This window comes from Rattus norvegicus, chromosome 4 (assembly GCF_021556685.1).
Source record: "Rattus norvegicus strain SHRSP/BbbUtx chromosome 4, alternate assembly SHRSP_T2T, whole genome shotgun sequence".
NCBI classification, from domain to species: domain Eukaryota; kingdom Metazoa; phylum Chordata; class Mammalia; order Rodentia; family Muridae; genus Rattus; species Rattus norvegicus.
Window position 1 is genome coordinate 88427468 of NC_141537.1, and position 19069 is coordinate 88446536.

The 19069-nt window shown below is 43.4% G+C and overlaps 2 protein-coding genes across 16 annotated transcripts in view; one reads left to right on the forward strand and one right to left on the reverse strand.

The window, feature by feature from the left end:
* Positions 1-4866, forward strand: part of Vopp1 (VOPP1 WW domain binding protein) — a 69275-nt gene extending 64409 nt beyond the window's left edge. For 12 of the 13 annotated variants that reach the window (XM_087658119.1, XM_087658111.1, XM_087658116.1 and 9 more), the window contains one exon: positions 2465-4866. In XM_087658119.1, coding sequence (XP_087514245.1) covers positions 2465-2655 — 191 coding nt within the window. In that variant the 3' untranslated portion in view covers positions 2656-4866. 13 annotated transcript variants of the gene reach the window in all.
* A 9104-nt stretch (positions 4867-13970) lies between these two features.
* Lancl2 (LanC like glutathione S-transferase 2) overlaps positions 13971-19069 on the reverse strand; it is a 41050-nt gene continuing 35951 nt past the window's right edge. For 2 of the 3 annotated variants that reach the window (XM_087658125.1, XM_087658124.1), the window contains exons 7-9: positions 18684-18860; positions 17687-17759; positions 13971-15747 (exon numbers count right to left, since the gene is read on the reverse strand). In XM_087658125.1, the coding sequence (XP_087514251.1) occupies positions 15653-15747; positions 17687-17759; positions 18684-18860 (345 nt within the window). In that variant the 3' untranslated portion in view covers positions 13971-15652. 3 annotated transcript variants of the gene reach the window in all.

A 19069-nucleotide genomic window follows, 5' to 3' on the forward strand; every position in this document is an offset into this window, starting at 1 on the left:
CGCTCTGCAGCCTCAGGAGTGCCCACCTCCAAATTCCTTTTCTAAGAACACAAACTTAGTTGAGCATGGTGGCACACAGAGGATACCATGCCTAGTCCATGCTGAGACATATGCAGATTTTGTGCATTTGTTGTGGGACTCCATTGGTAATCTAAAGGACAGAACCCGGATTTTAGTGAAATACATTTACTTTCAGCCTGTTTGAGAAACAGCACCCTCTCACTGAGCTACAGTCCTGGCCCTTGACTTTTAGAGACAGAAGTTTACAATGTAGCCCAGGCTGACCTTTAAACTCAGTGTGTGGTCCAGGCTGCCTTGAGAGGTCAGACCTTCCTGCCCCAGCAATTTCAGGGATGCACCAACACATCTTGCAAGCCATACTTGTTAACAAAGAAGGAAAGGCAGATTTTTGAGAATGAATATTCACTCTCTTGGCAGGAGATGGCAGCAGTTTGTAGTCTGGTGTGAGAAGGAGCTTTCAGTGCTCTTTGGACTAGCGTCCACAACTGGTATCACGGACCGGGCAACACTGAAAGGATGCTGCTGATTGGCCCTGGGAAGACCGATCTAGCATCATAGTTCTGGGACCATCCCATGGGCTGAGCAGGGCTTTGAAATAATGGGAAGGTACAGGTAAAGTAGCTGTGGAGGCTGAGCTGCTTGTGAAACTGTCCCACCACGTTTTTATTGGGAATATACAACAGATGACAAGGAGAGTTCAGTAAGAGTTCTGAGAATAAAGAAAGACGCTGATTGGAATATGGAAGGCCTAAAGCCTGTCCCTTTTGCACATGTTCCATGGCCATGGTCACTCAGATTGGGCTCCAAGATAGACTCTCTCTTGCACCCTTTAAGATGAGAGCTGTGGGTCTTCGCATCAACACCTCCATGCACCTGGAAGTCTTTGACCAGCTTTTCTCTGTGCTTCATTTACCTCCCTGAACCTTTATTTTTCCCAGTTTCAGTCTGTGTTTGTGGTCCCCCTTTGCAGATTCGTCCTGTAGAGTGGATGTATGGGTTTCCTTGGGAGCTTTTGTTCTTATCATTTGTGATGCAGTTGATTGTTGCACTGATGTGCTTTTGATTTCTGTGGAAGCATGTATACATTTGGGAACAGGTGTTTGAAATGTTCTCTCTTAAGTCTGGAGACACCTGCCTAACTTGCCAACCCTGTCTCCGAGGGTTTCAGACCTGCAATGACATCTTCGGCTTCTATTTACCTGAGTATGCACCTCTGCCTCAATCAAAACTGGGTCTGTCTGCTTTCAGTTGTCCTTCCTGGGCGCCTGAGTGGCTGACTTGGTCAGACTGGGCACTGTCTTCCAGCTAAATCAACAGAACTGTGAAGAGATCTGGATTGTGCAGTTCCTCTGAGAACCTCTGTCCCTGGCTAAGCTGTCCCTATCCCTACCTTGTTGTCTGTCTGGTGGAAGCCTTCATTTGCTAACCACTAGTAGACGCTGCTGCCGCTGCTGACACTGCTGTCTCTATAACCTCCACCACAGGTTTCCCAGCATGTTCAAGTCTGGTAGTTGTCAAGTTTCTCCTCTAAAGAAGAATGTTCTTGGTAGATATAACTTGCCCCTCTGTCATCTATTCTGCTTTTCAGTATTCTAAATGCATCTCCATGCTCAAGCATTTTGTAAAATTTTCAGATATATCCAGCTTGCCAATTCCAACAAAATCCATGAGCTGGTACTCTAGTATTGACTTGAGCAGCCCTAGTATGGGACATTACAAGCACATTCCAAGCTATATCTCCAGTACAGAGACAAAACCCTTCCCTATGCTCACCTGTCATGGGCCATTGGGTCCCCTTCATCCTCTGGTCCTCAAGAGCGGATGGCTAAGTGTATATAATAGCCACTTCTTTCTGCCACAGAAGAAGCAAACATATCTCAGGAAACTGCCAAGTATACCTTCATGGGCCTATGGGAGTTACCTACCTGCCTGAGACCTTTGGCCACCCAAAATGACAGATACTCTTTGCCTTTATAAAATGGTGCAGGAATGGAGACCTTGACTTAAGACGCAGTGAATTTCCAGCAAATTGTATTCAAAGTGTAATGGGACTATGAATCTGGGCCAAGAGCCAGCTCTATCAAATTGAGCTACCTTGTTTTCTCTCTTGTGATGGATGTCTGTGTCTCTGTAGAATAGTCCACCATTCTCTCGTTCTTCTGTGCTTTATTGCACTCTGAAGACTGATAGGATATTTTAGCAATATCTCTCTCCAGAGGAATTGTCCTCCCCTGAGAGCACAGCCATGCCTGTGTCTTTTGCTTGTTACCAAATTTAGATGTTTACTGTCTTGAGAAATGTTCTGTTTCTAATAGACACAATGAGGTGATTGATGGGGGCAGAAGGGCCTGGGAGTATTGAGATGTGCCAGAGGGTAGGTTTTTTTTGTTTGTTTGTTTTGTTTCTCTCTTTTGCACTCAATGTTTGGATATCTGTCTTTCAGGAGCACAGCAAATGGGGCCGCCATATTACACCGACCCTGGAGGACCTGGAATGAATCCTGTTGGCAATACCATGGCTATGGCTTTCCAGGTCCAGCCCAATTCACCCCACGGAGGCACAACTTACCCACCTCCTCCCTCCTACTGCAACACGCCCCCACCCCCCTATGAACAGGTGGTGAAGGACAAGTAGCAAGATGGTACATCGAAGGCAAAGAGGATGGACAGGCCCTTTTGTATTCCTCTCCATCCTCACTGATTCTTGCTAATAGGGTGGTCCAAGGGCACACTTCTCTTTGATATTTTCAAAGCAAGCCCAGCTCTCTTTCAAGTTTTTTGTGGAGGACATTTGAATCCACACTGTCTCCTCTGTTGCTTCTGTTTCTGATGTAGTTTGTGCTCTCTGAGAGAGTGTGGCAGCAGTCCCTGAGGGCCGATATTCCTAGGGTGGCATGGGTAGATCCTCGAGAGAGAGGCTAAGAGGGAAGGAAGGCATAGCCTATGTGTCAGGGAGCAGATAAAGCGGTCAGGCTGAGCTAAGACTCACATGTGCAGTAGCTGGCAGTGAAGTCCCAAGAGACACTATCCCAGCCCCTTCCCCTAATAGAAGCTGTGGGGATGTGCTGCTGATGCTCTTGGTGTCCACTCACAGTTTGAAAATAGGCTTTCCTCTGCAGGAATAAGAAAGACCCAAGTGCATATTGCTTCCACTAAAAAACGAGGGTCGGAATCAGGCCTCAGTTGGACATGTGTAGTTAAATAAAGACCAGTAGAGAGGGCAAGTCTTTAAGTTAGGGAAAATTCTCTAAATGGAGACATTACATTTTATGAATCACAGTCTGGCTTTTCTTTTAGTGCATGTATTAAAGTGAGGGCGTGTTCTTTGAGATCATATGGAGAATGGAAACTGGGGGGATCTCTGCTCAAAGGGCTTCAACACCCTTTTCTTAAGTAGTTCTGGTGATGGGCTTTATGGACCCTATAGAGCTGAGGGACACATTAGGCTGGGTAGTTACATTGACCCCTGGAGAGGGGGAGAGAACAGCCAAAGAGACCCAGCAAAGCAAGCCCAGCATTGCTGAGTAAAAGCTAGGGTTATATGTGATTCCAGCAGAGATGTGCTGGCCTCAGAAAAGGGGATGTTTGTGGATAGAACAGTGAAAACCTACTTAGTTGCACAGACCACATAATCAAAAGTAGAGAAAGAAGTGTAGTTAGAGATGCTGTTTCCTGGGTGAGAATCAGAGCTCATCCATAGATTTACAAGTAGTAGCGGGAGTTGTTAGCAGTGCCGAGTTCTGTTCCCTTTTATAGTTAGTCATGTTGATGTGTATTTAAACCCAGGTTGAGACCTTGTGTACTAAGAGCAAGAAAGTATAGCTAAGATGCCTAGATTATTTATGTGTAGTATGGTGGGGAGTGGGCTGCAAGGAAGGGGACTGACTGAAAATGAACTAACCAGAGCCATTTGATAAACCGTTACTTGTTTAACCGGGCATCTAAACATGTCTCTTGAGTGGACACTGAGTATTCTTTATCATCCACAAGACCAGGAGGCAAGGTGTCATTCTCCGTTGGGATATTTATAGGAGGCAGAGGTTTAGGAACTGAAAGTAGTTGTGTGGGCTTAGTTTAAGGACAGAAGGCTTGGAGACTTGCAGACTGTTTCATAGGAAATTGCAGGGAAGAAATGGATATCTTTAAAGACAGTTTGCGGATGCAGATGCTGCTGCCAATCATTGAGCACCCTTGTGTCTGGTTTCCTGTCACTGGATCCATTACCCTTCCATGCTTGGGTCCTTGTTTTACATAAGACGACAAAGCACAATGTCTGCTGTTTACAATCAAGACGACTACACGGTCCAAACATTTCCTCTCTCCTCTATCACTTGTGGCTTTAACTTCAATTTCTTCTGTTCCTTTTTAAAACCAAGAAGCACAGTCAGAGCTGCCCCTGGGATTACACCAGGGAACGGCTGATCAAGGCACTCGGTGTCCGTGACTAAATCTAATCTTTTTGATAGCAAATCCTTTTGAAAAACTGAACGACTGATAGGGCTCAGCAATTTTATACTCCAATGTCTGTTTAAGATACATTTTGTTCCCATCGAGCCCGCATTGGAATTCCTTCAGACGTAAATACTGACGATGCCTATGGAAACTGCACCTCTGGGGGATGTTTCCCAGCATTCTTGTTTTCTTCTGTTTGGTGAGTAAGGCTCACCTCTTCCAGCAGCTCCACTTGTGTGCTGAGGTCCTGTACAGCCGGTGCTTGGAGACAGACCTGAAGCAGACTTGTGCATGCTCTCTTTTGGCAACACTTGGCTGACGTTTCTTCTTTGTTCTCTTTTGATAGAGTCCTGTTTCCTATGTATTTAAAAAAATAAAAGTGAATTTAGTCACATGCTGTGATTTTTTTTTGTGTGGGGGAGAAAGGCTGGAGAGTGGGAAAGGGATAGAGATGAAGTTGCTAATGAGAAATTATGCACAATAGTTCATGAATTCATATGGGAGATGTGGTAGGGTAGATTATGCTTCCCTCCTACATGGCAGGAAGTTAAATGTTACCCAGGAATATATGTTTCTCTTGACCAAATGACATTTCTTGAAAAATCAAGATAGGAAAAAGTTGTCCAAAGCAAGTGGAGAGGCAGAATTGCTTACCTCACAGGGGATGGTAGTACTGGGGTAGGAAGGAGGCTTTGTTCTTCTACAGTTATTGGCCCTCACTGTAAAGCCCCACTCTACAGCTGGGTGTGGAAAATCAGCTGATTGGGGACCTGATCCAAAGGACTGTATGAATGCAGGAGTTCAAGATAGGCTAGACTAGATAGAGAACAGCTCTCATCCCAAGACAGCAAGTATCCTGCTCTGTGTAGCCTGCTATTGTGCTTCTTGGGTATGACTGCCGATTCGGCTGCAACAGGTAAGCTGCATTTTGGGTGAATTACTAAAAGACAAAGTTTTATATTCTCAATTCCTAAAATACTTGTCTTAGCCTGGTCCTTTCTCTATAGACTGATATTCAGAGTGTTTATTTCACTGCTATAGTCGCACCATGTTATTTTCATTGAACATTCTGAGAGACATCTTAATTCTGTAGTATCTTCTACTTTACAGATTTACAAATTACATTGTCCTCTTGGGGAAATGAGGAGGGGAAGCTTGGGGGTATCATAGCCCTCCTGCTCAAAAGTGCATGTAAGGACTAGTGATTCCAGGAGAACTAAGAAAAACTGGTTGACCCATCTTTTTACTCTGCACCCTGTGGCCTTTTATTAAAGGGCTTTATTCAGTCCTTATTACAAAGTCCTTAGCACATCTGATCGGTACATCTGCTGGATACATGGCAGTACGTGGATTTTTCAAAGGTCTGTTTATACTACTTACATACACTCATCAATAAGGTGAAACACTCAATGACCCATTTCATGTTAAAACTTTATTCAGGTTAAAAGCACAGCCTCAAAGTAATGCATGGATGTAAAATAGTCTTAAAATCTGTGAGTGAAGCTGCATGTGGTAATTAAAAAACTGTGTGTGGTTGTACACAGTTGCTATCTCAGTTCCTCAGGAGGCTCAGGCTCTGAGGATCACCAGAGCCCAGAAATACAGGATTTGTTTGAATAATACACTAGGTTTCTGATGCAAATATAGACAGATCCAGTAGATGTGTATCTATGAAAATAAAGCAAAATGCCAGTTTCTAAATACTTCATTCAAGTAGGATTCCTCAAAGCTGGACCACAGCAAAATGCCATGGAAGTGTTTTGTCATGAATAATTTCAAACACACAAAAAACTGAAAAAAAAAATAGTGAGAGAGAACACCATCAATTCACCACCTGAATTCTGTAACTCTTGGGAATGTTAAAATGATTTTTTAATAGTGATTTGCACTCTATGACAGTTTCTGCTCTACAGTTTAAAACACTGACAATTGCTGACAGACTAAGGAAATAATCTATGTGTGAATTTTAGTGTATGCTTACTGTCCTACCCTTTTTACTACTTCTGGCCTCAGCTCTAGTCTTATTTCTTCAAGACACTACAGTCTTAGGGTTTCTACTGCTGTGAAGAGACAATCTGACCAAGGCAACTCATATAAAAGAAGACTTTTCTGAAAACTGGCTCATAGTTTCAGAGATATAGTCCATTATTGTCATGACGGGAAGCATGGCAGTGTGCAAGCAAACATGCGGGAGAGGGAGCTGAGAGTTCTGCGTCTGGATCTGCAGGCAGCAGGAGTGAAAATGACACTGGTCAGGCTTCAGCTGAGACTTCAAAGCCCACCCTAGTGATGCACCTCCTTGAAAAGCCACACCTCCTCAAGGGTATATCCCTATATAGTGCCATTCCCTATGGGCCTATTAGAGCCATTTATATTCATACCACCATAACTGCTAATGTATTTTGTGATAAAATGCCCAGGAGAATCAACTTATAAGGAAGAAGTGTTTATTTAGATTCACAATTTGAGATTTCAATCCGTGGTCACTTGGGTCACATGGTCACAGAAAGCACATCGTACAAGGCGCACAGGTAGAAGAGGCCTTATTTACATCAACAATAAAGAGGGCTTGTTTGCAAATATTTCTTTCAGGGATATGCTCTCAGTTACCTAAGACTCTTCCACTTCAGTCAACCTCCACTACCTTTCAGTAGCACCCTGAGCTCTTAACAAGTCTCTCAACACGGTCTTGCAAAGACATTCATAATCCAAAGTATAATACTACCTGATTTCCAGCCACTCATATGAAAAGAAAACTGTATACTTCCTCTCAGGCCTGAGATTCCACAGGTCCCAGGGGCCTCAGCCCTTAGAAACCCAACTTACCCCTGAATTAGCTCTCATCTTGCAGCTAAATCCTCTTGCAGCTACTCCAGTGCTTTTGTGACATCTGCCTATCTGGGGTCATGACTGTTTAGAGCTCATAACAGTGCTTTACCAGATAGTTTGTCTAGGCCCATTCTTCAACCCATAGGTCAGGTCTGGCCATGTATATGGATAACTACTATTAAAGCCACTCTGAAGGTTTCCAGTGCCACCCAGATATATCACTCAGTATGAAATTTCTAAAATAGGTCACTTCATCTGTCTCTATCCTTCTTTAGGGACAAGAATTTGTTCCTTGACACACTGCTTGTGGCCCTACTTCCTTATACTATGGCTAGTGCTGTGCTGTTAGTTACTTGAAAAGAGTTCTAGGGTCTACTTGCCCTTAGGACCTTTTTATTTAAGTGTTTTAGTCTGCAGTGAGGAAATGGTCATGTTTCTAATGTATTAAATTTTGAAATTTGAGTAAAGAACATGGAATTTGGGGAGGAACTTAGATTTTTGGCAGATGTCTTAGCTGGTGACCCATCTTACAGGTTTCTTACTTTGTGTGGTGGTTTGAATAAGAACGCCTCCTGCAGATTCATGTATTTGAATGCTTGGGCATTAGGGTGGGGTACTTGACAAGGATCAGGAGGTAAGGCTATGTTGGAGACACTGTCACTGGGAGTGGGCTTTGAGGTTTCAGAAGTTCAAGCCAGGACTAGAGACTCACTCTCTTCCTGCTGCCTGATAATCTAGATGTAGAAGTCTCAGCAACCTCTCCAGCACCATGTGTGCCTGCCTGTGTGCAGAATGTTTCCCATCATGACAGTAATGGACTAAACCTCCGAAACTGGAAGCCATCATCAGTTCAATGTTTTTCTTTGAGTTGCCATGGTCATGGTATCTCTACACAGCCATAGAACAGTGACTAAGACAATTCATTTTGATGACTTCCTAGTTTTATTTGGTTAGGGTTATTATGAGGATACGTTTGGCAAACTCTGACATCACCCAAATTCCTTTAGGTAGACTGGAAACAAGACAGAAAATGCTCACTGACTTACATTACATCTATGTTAGACAGGAAAAGATCCCTTCTGGCCAACTTCCACCAGGAAAAAGATTGTTTGCAAATCAAAGGTCATGACTTATGATGGAACAATGGAAAATCTATTGCTCACTTTCATCTGTGCTTTCCAAATTCCAATGAGCTTAAAAATATCCATCAAAGCTGTCAAAGCAAAAGACACCAAAAACAAAAATGTAGAATATCTCAGAAATTTTAAAAAAAGGCATATGCCAGCAGCAAACCACTGAATTGAGAATAGGACCCCCGTTGAAGGAATCAGAGAAAGAACTGGAAGAGCTTGAAGGGGCTCGAGACCCCATATGGACAACAATGCCAACCAACCAGAGCTTCCAGGGACTAAGCCACTACCCAAAGACTATACATGGACTGACCCTGGACTCTGACCCCATAGATAGCAATGAATAGCCTAGTAAGAGCACCAGTGGAAGGGGAAGCCCTGGGTCCTGCTAAGACTGAACCCCCAGTGAACTAGATTGTTGGGGGGAGGGCAACAAGGGGGGAGGATGGGGAGGGGAACACCCATAAGAAAGGGGAGGGGGGAGGGGGATGTTTGCCCGGAAACCGGGAAAGGGAATAACACTCGAAATGTATATAAGAAATACTCAAGTTAATAAAAAAAAAAAAAGCATACCCAGGATGCTGAAGGGAAGAGGAAACCTGAGGGAGCATGAATGGGCTACACCTAGAGATGCTTCAGGCACACAGATAGACCAGAAGCTTGCTTCTAACCAAGTGCACACTGAGTGGTAAGGCTTCTGCATGGTTCTGGGAGGTGAGCTTCTGGAATTGTTACCTGGTTTGAAGTGATTTTAAACTACTCAATGTTTCTATTAGAAATCTTTGTAATTTAGTGTTCTTAGGGCTTTCCCACAATCTCTAGATCTCTGCCATACTTTGAATCTAGAGTGCATGGCCTCCAAGGTCCATGTGTTAAAGGCTGGGTCCACACCTGGTTTGAATTATCAGGGGGTAGAAACTTGAAGAGGGAGAACCTAGTGGGAGAACTGTTAGGGGCACATCTTTGAGATGGATATTGGGACCTCCCAGTTCAGTTCCCAAAGAAGAACCTTATATTTATCCTTGGCCATGAGATGAGTGGCTCTGCTCCACTATGAGGCTTTGTATGATTTAGCTCCCAAAGCAATAAGACCAACCCATCTCATGAGATGAAGCCTGGAAAACTGAACCAAACTTTGATTTTCTCTGCCATTTGTTACAGCAATGTAAAACTGACTAGCATTGTCCCACGCGCAACCTCTCGCCAGCAAGAAAACACGCGGGGACATACGAATCCTTGCGGCAGTCAAACCTTTATTAATCTTTTTTTTTTTTTTTGGTTCTTTTTTTCGGAGCTGGGGACCGAACCCAGCGCTTCCTAGGTAAGCGCTCTACCACTGAGCTAAATCCCCAGCCCTGAGGAGAGCCCCGCGCGCCCGCATGGCGCAGCTTATATACACCCTAGGCGGCGCATCCACACCTGATTGGTCGCTTACCCATGATCTCATTAGGCACGCCCCAGAGTGGGCAAAGACCTGGCACGAAGGCACTCTTGCACATGCGCACACAGTTAACTTCCTGAAAGGAAGTCGGCTGGCACGGCGGAGGCCAGCACCATCTTGTAATGGCGGAGGCTATCCTGGCCTTCCACGTGGGGTGCAGTGGAAGCCAGCGCCATCGAGTGGTGGCGAATGTTAAAGCGGCCCTCTACATAGCATGATTGCCATGTGAATGAATGGGGAGATGCTGTGCAAAATGGAACCTCATGGACCTGGAGAGAATAGCCCCAGTACCTCCTATTTTTGATTGTGAGCCTAGCCTTTAATAGCTGAGTCATCTCTCCAACCACTGCCTCATTTCCTTACCACTATCCTGCAAATGCTTTTCCTGGCACCAAAGAAGATACAGCTGTGCAGCCTGCCTCCTCCCTCCACTCTGTCCACATAACTGTGGCTCTGAATTTTTTTTCTTGGTTCAAGACAGAGTTTCTCTGGGTAACAGCTGTGGCTCTCCTAGACCTCACATTGTAGACCAGGTTAGTCTTGAACTCACAGAGATCCACCTAAGTAAGGCAGGAGTCTTTATTTTGTCCTCTCTGTCACTTATCAAGGAAAGACCCCTCCATTTTTGCCTGTAAGGTGTTTTCCTGTCCAATCAGCCCTGCTTTCTACTTGCAGAGACATTTCTTCGCAAAACTGGTCCTTAGTATTTTGAATTCTTAGTACATTCAGCTTATAAACAACAGAAAATTTCCCTCAGTGTTTTAGAAGCTCTAAAAAAGAAAGAAAGAAAGAAAGAAAGAAAGAAAGAAAGAAAGAAAGGAAGGAAGGAAGGAAGGAAGGAAGAAAGAAAGAAAGAAAGAAAGAGAGAAAGAAAGAGAAAGAAGGAAAGGGCTGAAATTAATGTGACAGTGGAGATCCAATCCATTGTGCCAGCTATAGAGGCCAGAAAGTGTGAACAACTTTAAGATTACAGGGAATACAAGTGTTTAAAATTAATTAAAGGATACCAGGGTTAAATACAGTGAAGTCAGAAGCACTGAGATAGGTACACGAAAGCCTTAAAGCTGGGCTCTCCAAATGATGGCAGCCATGTGGACAGAGAAGCCAAATGAGTACAGGCACAAATGTTGAGAGCAGCTGATGGTGGCCATTGGAGTGTGAGTCCAGAGAGCCACTCCTAAAAGGCCATAATGTGTATGTGTGTGTGTGGGGGGGGGGTGCTCTGCAGCACTGCTTGTTGTTGTGGTGCTGGTCCATCAGGACTACTTGTTAACGTGGGAGTCTCAGGGCTCTGGACATCCTGGTACCTCTACTTCCTCCCATAGAAGTGGACTAAGGAGGTGCATGGACATAGAGAGGCTCAAATGCAACATCCTCACAATGTAGAGGTAGGAGTGGAGAAGTCTGTGGGAGCTTGACTGCAGCTCCCTAGTCATACCACCACAATGGCCAAATCTGTCTTATGCCTAGGATTCATAAAAATCAAACCAAATCAAATCCAGGCAGTACTGTGCAGGGAGAGAGAACAGAGACCTCAGACCTCTATGGAACCCACAAGCCTGCAGCTTAGTACATGTCACAGACAGACCATAGATACCTGCTTACTGCTATGCCAGGCAGCACAGATGAAGAATGTCATCCAGCCTACATTTGAAGCCACCACAATATTTGAGTATGTAGTGGATGAGAGCTTGGGAGACCCGGCCCTGTCACTTGTCTACCATGATGAGGCATGGGTGCAGGGCTGATGCCTTGCCCCACTTGACCCTCACCACCTACAACAGTTGAGAAGAGCTGGCCCTGGAATCATGAGAACAAGACAGCTGGTCCTGTCCTTCACTGCCTGCAGCAGTCAGGTGAGCTGACCCTGTACCTTACCTGGGCAGCACAGTAGAGCTCATCTTGGTTATAAGGGTACAAGTAAACCAGTCCTAGAGGTGACAGCATGAGACAGTTGGCCCCACCACTCACCTGGCTGAGTGTCCTCTTCCTTCCCACTCAACACCTGCAGGAGTAGGGTGAGCTATCCCTGGAGTCATGAGAATAGGGGGACTAACCCAGACCCCTCACTGGCTGTAGGTCTTGGGAGAGGGGGCCTGTGTCTTGCCTGTGAAATACAGTGGAGCTGACTCTGATGGTGAAGGCACAAGTGAACCATCTCTGAGGGTTTGAGAGCAGGAGAATTGGCCCAGCCCCTCACAGGCTGCAGTCCTTGGGAAGAGTGAGCTCTGAACCTTGACTGTTCAGCACAATAAAGCTGGCTCTGGAAAGCTGGGTTTGGGTGAGCTGCCCCAAGAGCATGAGATCAGCAGAGCTGACACTCAATTGTGCCCATGGTTGCCTTGGGTGGCCTAGCCAAAGCAGTGCTGGAGAGCGCACCCTGGTGGTGCAGATAAGAGAGAGCCAAGGGCTGATCAGCTCAGCTACCACCCAGGCCCAGATCCAGGGCTCTGAGTTGGCCCCACCCCCAACATCTACATCATCTGTGAGCAGTTGGGACAAGTAAAAGGGCCAGCCCTGCTGTTCCAAAGCTGCAGGATCTCTATGACACAGGACAACAACAATGTATTGACTGGTTTGTGTCAATTTATTCTGGCCTTTGTCTTTCCCACAATGTAATGCTTCTGCCAAAACCACCATATGTAGACATACCTTATCCACCATCATGTTATTATTCCACACAGAACTGCTTCTAGCCAAGGAATTCATTTCACAGCCAGAGAAGTGTGGGCCCATAATCATGGACTCCACTAGTTTTGCTATGATCCCCGCATCCTGAAGCAGCTGGTCTGACAGAAAGATGGAATGGCCTTTTGAAGAGTTATAGCACCGATTGGGTGACAGCAGCAGAGAGGGCTGGGGCAGGGTTCTCCAGAAGGCAGTATATGTTCTGAATCAGTGTCTGATACATGGTACAGTTTCTCCCATCCACAGGACCAGAAAAATCAAGGGGTAGAAAAAGGGAATAGTTCCACTCACTATCCCTCCTAGTGACCCACTAGGAAAGTTTTTGTTTCCTGTTCTTGTAACTCTTAAGTTCTGCTCGCTTACATGTGGAAACCATTGTAGCCATAAGAATGTAGCATTAATAGTAATTTTGAATAAATTATAGGTCAATATAATTATAGTGAGGTATAATGATTTAGTCCATTTATGACTGCCAAAGAGACTCCCTTTTCTCCATTGTTACATGAATCTCTCCATACTTATGGATACCATCTTCTTGCAAAGGCTTGGCAAACCAAGGTTGGCAAGATGAAGCTGTCACAGAAGAGGTATCATGTTTTGGATCTAATATTGCTTCCAAAGGCATATATTATGGACTTTCGGGGACTGATTAGATCCTGGGGGCCTCCAACCTCATCCATGGATTTCCTAATTGTTCTATAAATGACTGAATAGTGGTTAAAACTATAGGTGGTAGCACCCAGTGGGAGGAAGTGTCTTGTCCTTGCCCCCTCCACTTACTGGCTGCCAACTTGGCTCTGTAACATGCTACTGATGCCAAGATGCTCTTCCTCATCACAGGCAATGGAATCATCCAACCCTTCACCGAAACCTCTGAGGTTCACACACTTTCTCTTCCATCGTTTGTTTTGAGTATTTTGCATAGTGATGGAAAACTAACATCTAAATGTTAGAGAATATGAAATATAGCATTAACATGTATGACACATACATGTATAACATATAGCATTAATTACATACATTATGAGTTAAGAGTTCTCTAGATTTTCCACTTCCAAACATAGCTCCAGGCAACTGTCGTCTTAAATTGCTGTCACTTCATTTTAGGTGAACACCATCCTGCCTGCTGTCATAGGTCCTGCCACTATGGTCATGGACTCTAACCCCTTGGAACCATGAATCCCACATTTCATGTTTTCTTGTATAGCTGCCTGATTGTCACAGCAACAGAAAAGTAACTAAGACACTCAAAGAGTGTGGTAGCACTGCTGCCCAACATACACCACCAATCTTAAATGCTTCCTTGTTGGAATCATGAGGAGCGACTCTTTGGTCACTTCGGATACTCACAGAACTACCCACTTTAACACAGTTGAACTGAAAAAGAAATGAGAAAATATGAAGGCTTCATAAGTCATCACCACAAAACTGTCTTTTATTAACAAAACCAAAGAACCCCAAACACTTCTTTGTGAACATGAACTTTTTCCCTTAAGATTTCAAAATGGTATTTTGTGTGCATATTTTAAGCTTTCCAACACATTTAGAATACAGTTGCTGACATAATACAAGCCTAAGAAACAAAAGTGAGATGTTCTTAAATTTGATTTCAATCTCGTATAACTCTGAAATGGCCATATGTGGCCTGATTCACATGCCATTTCTCCTTTCCCTCATGGGATGACACTGCAGCCTCACAGGATGCACAGCGGTATGTGTAGTGGATACAAGGAAGGAAATCAATGTTGCCAATGAAATGCACATGTGTTGTCACCTACTGGAAAGCAGGAAGGTGTCAATCCACCTATCTTAAAAGAAAATCTGTAAACGAAATGATCTCCACTTCTTCAATGGGCATTTTATATTTCCCTCAGCATGTTGGTCAGAAAGATACTAGTAACTATCAAACAAATATAATTGAAAATACTGGGGAGAGTCACTACCACTGCTGCTGCTCAAAGGGCCCTTGGCCAAAATCAGGGCCCTACAAGCTCCACACTGATGCTGAGAAGAGTTTACAAGACAGGGGCTTCCTTCAAGAAACATATTAATTTCCTTTACAGAACAAAACATGCTTAGAAAATCTAGCCCACTCGTACAACAATCAAACTCTGAAATTTATGTGACAAGACTTCTAACCATATGCGAATCAAAATTAATGTCCTTAAAAATAATTTTAGAAATCACCCAGATAATAATTATCTTGTTTAAAATATTTTGGCTCTTACATATATAAATTCAGCCTAGAATTTATTTTATCATCCCAAACTGGATGAAAAATAAGGAATATATTAATTTCACATTCATAATAATTTACCAAAATGTGAAATAAATTTTTGAAGGGACATGGATAGATCTTTCTGACATTACAGCTACTCTGTTTTAAATAGTAATAAGATATTCTGAAAACAGCAAGGAGGTGTCTGTTTTAATAATATGTATCTGGGTAAACGTTTCAGAATTCCTAATGCTTAGTCATTAATTACATTGACCACAAGACACAAAGAGCGAAGAGGTGTCAACTGGGCCTTCCTGAGCTCCGCAGTGCACACTGACTTGCCCACTTTCCTTCTGGTTTGGGAAGCTGTCTCTCACGCATGCCCATGGAAAATGCTAACACGGTATTCTCACAGGATATCTACATCTGGTAGCTGATGGTCAAGATAGACATCACACGACTATTTCTTTGATGATAGAGATGACACCCTAGTTTAGGTACTATATACAAAAATGTGTGCCTGTCCCTTTTAACACTCACACGTGCTCAGCTAGGAGTTCATGTAACGAGTGTGGTTTTTCTAGTTATTCAATTTTCACCTATAGACAAGCACCAAGAAACATGCACACTACAAGGAGCCTAGAGATGAAGGAGTCAGATTTCACACCTTTAATGGACACACTGTCACAGAATGCTTATGACAAGGTTTCTATCGCTCATGCTCTAATTGGGGGTCTTTGCAACAAAGGGGCTTGTGAAGGTTTCTGTCCTTCTGTCTTCCTCTTTTAGGGTTTACAGTAGGTTCTGTGTCAGGCACTAATCAGTCAGGTGGCTTTTGGTCCAACGAGTATGTTAGTTGTCTTTTTGCACCTTTTTAATCCTTCTGCACAAAGCCAAGTTCAAATGCCGGAAACCGTGCTGTCTCTGGTACCAACATGTCAGAAAGAAAGTGAACAGCACCAGCCATACCTGCGAAACAAAATGTGCACCACACAGGTTAGTGAATAAAACAACAGGTAGCAATATTTAATCTCTTCCACCACCAGGGACTGTAAGGATATAAGGAAAAATGCCATCATCAATTTAAAACGGATTCATTAAAAATAGCACCCAACAGACAATTACACCATTTTTTTCTTTGCAGGAGAGAGTGAGAGTGTGTGTGTGTGTGTGTGTCTGTGTGTGTGTGTGTGTGTGTGAGAGAGAGAGAGAGAGAGAGAGAGAGAGAGAGAGAGAGAGAGAATGAATTCAGGCATATCCATGCCACAGTGTGAGTACAGACCTGGAAGACCACTTCAGGAGTCAGACCTTGCCTTCCTCTTCGTTCGGGACTGGGTCTTCATTGTTTTCTACCGAATGTATACCAGTGTAGTTGACTGGCAAGTGTCCGAGGTTCCTCCTGTCTTACTTCCCAATTCCTCTTAAAAATGTTGAGTTTATACACCTGAGCTACACATCTACACATCTGGGTTCTGGAGGTGTGAACTCAGATCCTCACACTTGTGTGACAAGTAAGTTTGCCTACCGAGCTATCTCAGCTTAGCTTGCATATGAAATGTTGAGATGATCCTGCAGCATCTGAGAGTGTAGATCTTGGATGCTGATCAGTATTACAGTGCTTAGCTAACTGCTGTGAGGGCTTGAGGACCATAAGCAGCATCCATGATCTAAAACAAAAAAGCAAGCAAATGCCCTGCAGAATTTAGGAACGTTGCCCACTAGATGTCCAAACGTGAAACTTTCCTCTCAGAGCTTTTACAATCTCCATCCAATTTTATATCTTCTTTAGCTTCTAAGAAAGTGCAATTTGCTTATGTCACACCACCCTCCCTCTCCCCCCCCCCAAGTAGGACACTGATTAAACAACAGCTTTTGAAACTAATTGACAAAAACATTAGGGCAGCTGGGGGTAGGAGCTTCTTGTCCTCCTGTGCCTCAGCTTCAACACAGAGCCTAGGCCAGACTCATACTCATGATCTAATACTTTTGCTACCAGTGTAATAGATTACAGGCAAGGATCACCATGTCAGTGATATGTTTTTTGTGATGTAAACAACTACTTTTATTCTGAGAAGTATTTTTCATTATGACTTTCAATTTATAGCATTGATAAAATCTATTATGTATCTTCTTGAAATAAATAATTTATTCCTTCTGAAGATTACTATGGGTTATAGTGATAAGAATTGTTTTTAAAGTTATTATCAATTTATCCTAATGCTATAAAGTCTTTGCACCATGGTTTATAAGTTAGCAAAAACAGGCAAGTGCTCTGCATGCACACACACACACACACACACACACACACCATTTGGGAGGCCAAATGCATTGGTGCACACCTTTAATTGCAGCACTTGGGAAGCAGAGGCAGGCAGATCTGTATGAGTTTGAGGCCAGCCTTATCAGTATAGCAAGTTCCAGGACAGCCAGGACTACATGGAGAGACTCTATCTCAAAAAAATTAAATAAACAAACAAAAAGGATATCGCTATCTCTAGGACTTCAATTATAATAGTATACTAATTATAGTATATTCTTTTATATTTATTAACCTCAGCAAACCTAATTACTTTTACTTTAACTAATGGCCTTGAAGTTTCCCATGAACATAGAGAATATTTTGTGTACATACAATATTACAGAGGAAATGCTGAAGAATAAACATGCTATCTTCCCCTATCTAGTAAGCCTTCTAGGCTTTGTCTGTATATGTATTTCACAGAAGTTCTAAAATATTTGCAGGACCAAAATCTAGCAAGATCAATAGGCTTGCTATCATTTTGTTTTAGTTCTGAAGTTTTACTCAAGCGATACCAAATGTCCTAATGCTAGTTCTCAAAACAGAGGGACAGGTTTACTAGAGCAAGCATTTAAATGTACAGTCTTATTTTGTTTTTCACACTCCTACCTTCAAAGAGGGAATAAGGCCTGTCAGGAATGCGGCATCCGTGAGCTCCATAATCTAGACACCACTCTGCAAACTAAAAAGACGTTTCTTTTAAAGAATAGAATTTCTTAAGAGGCAATGAATAGAACATTTTAATGAATTTATAAGAATTAAAGAGGGCTCAAGATATGGCTCAGTGGTTAAGTGTTCTTCCAGAGGACCCTAGTTTGATTGTAAGCACCCACATCAGGTGGTTCACAAACACCTGAAACGCCATCCGTCATGAGACCTGTCTCCTCTGGCCTCTTTGAGCACTTGCACTTATGTGTACATTCCTACAGATACACATAATTAAAAACATTAAAAATAAAACTTGGAAAAAATAATTGAAGAAGCTAGTTTGGGCAGTAGTGATTCCAGGGCTCTGAACTATACTCTATTGCCAAAACCCACTAGAAGGCTGAGAGCTAGAGACCTTTCCTTGTCTATTTCTTCTTCTGTAGGTCACATCTACCTTAAAACACTGTAGGGACACCTGGAGAAGAAATGCACGATAGTTCAACTGCACCCTGATACTTCCAAGCACCTGTTCCACCTGAATAAAAATCCTCCCTGGCTCTGAACCTGTCTTCAGACTTGGCCGCTGGCTCCCCCTAGGACTTGGGAGGTGGAGCAGGAAGATCAGTTCACATTCATGATCATCTTTGGCAACAGCAAACCAAGGCCCTTCTGTGGTAGCTCAGACTCCTCAAAAACCAACCGAGCAAATAAATAATATTTATACACAGTGCTGTATTCTGACCAGGCAGTATGATTCCAGACTTGTGCTATCCAGAGTGACCTTTACGTTTGCTACCTTCACGTCATAGAGGGACACAGAGGGACAAGGACAAGGCTGTGCCAAAGAAACAGATTAACCCACAGACTGGGAGGAGTAGGTTCAAAGAAGGAAGACGAGTTGCGCTTTCAGACTCTGTTCTAGGAAGTTTGGAAGCTGTGTGAATAGAGGTGTCCTCACCTTACAAGCTCGATAGAGATACTTCTTATCCTGTGTCAGTTGATAAAGGGACAAAAAGGAATAACCATTTCCAGCAGTTCCATGGCAGATTCCATAGCCTTTCCGGAGCAGACCTCGCTGCCAAATCACATCACTGCACTCCATGGCCTCTTTCAAGTATTTTTCCTCCTTAAAAACCTGAAAGGGAAAGAAAGCAAAACAGTATTAACAAAATGTTTTGCATAAGAGTCAGAAATACTTCCTCATTGATTAGAAAACTATACATTATGAAATGAATATGGCATTGGGGCTAAACACACATAGGAACCTCTCCACCCAGCCAGGTCCTTCTCACAGTCTAACTCAGTGAGTCTCCCCTCCACAGATCCTCCTTAATCTGCCAGACC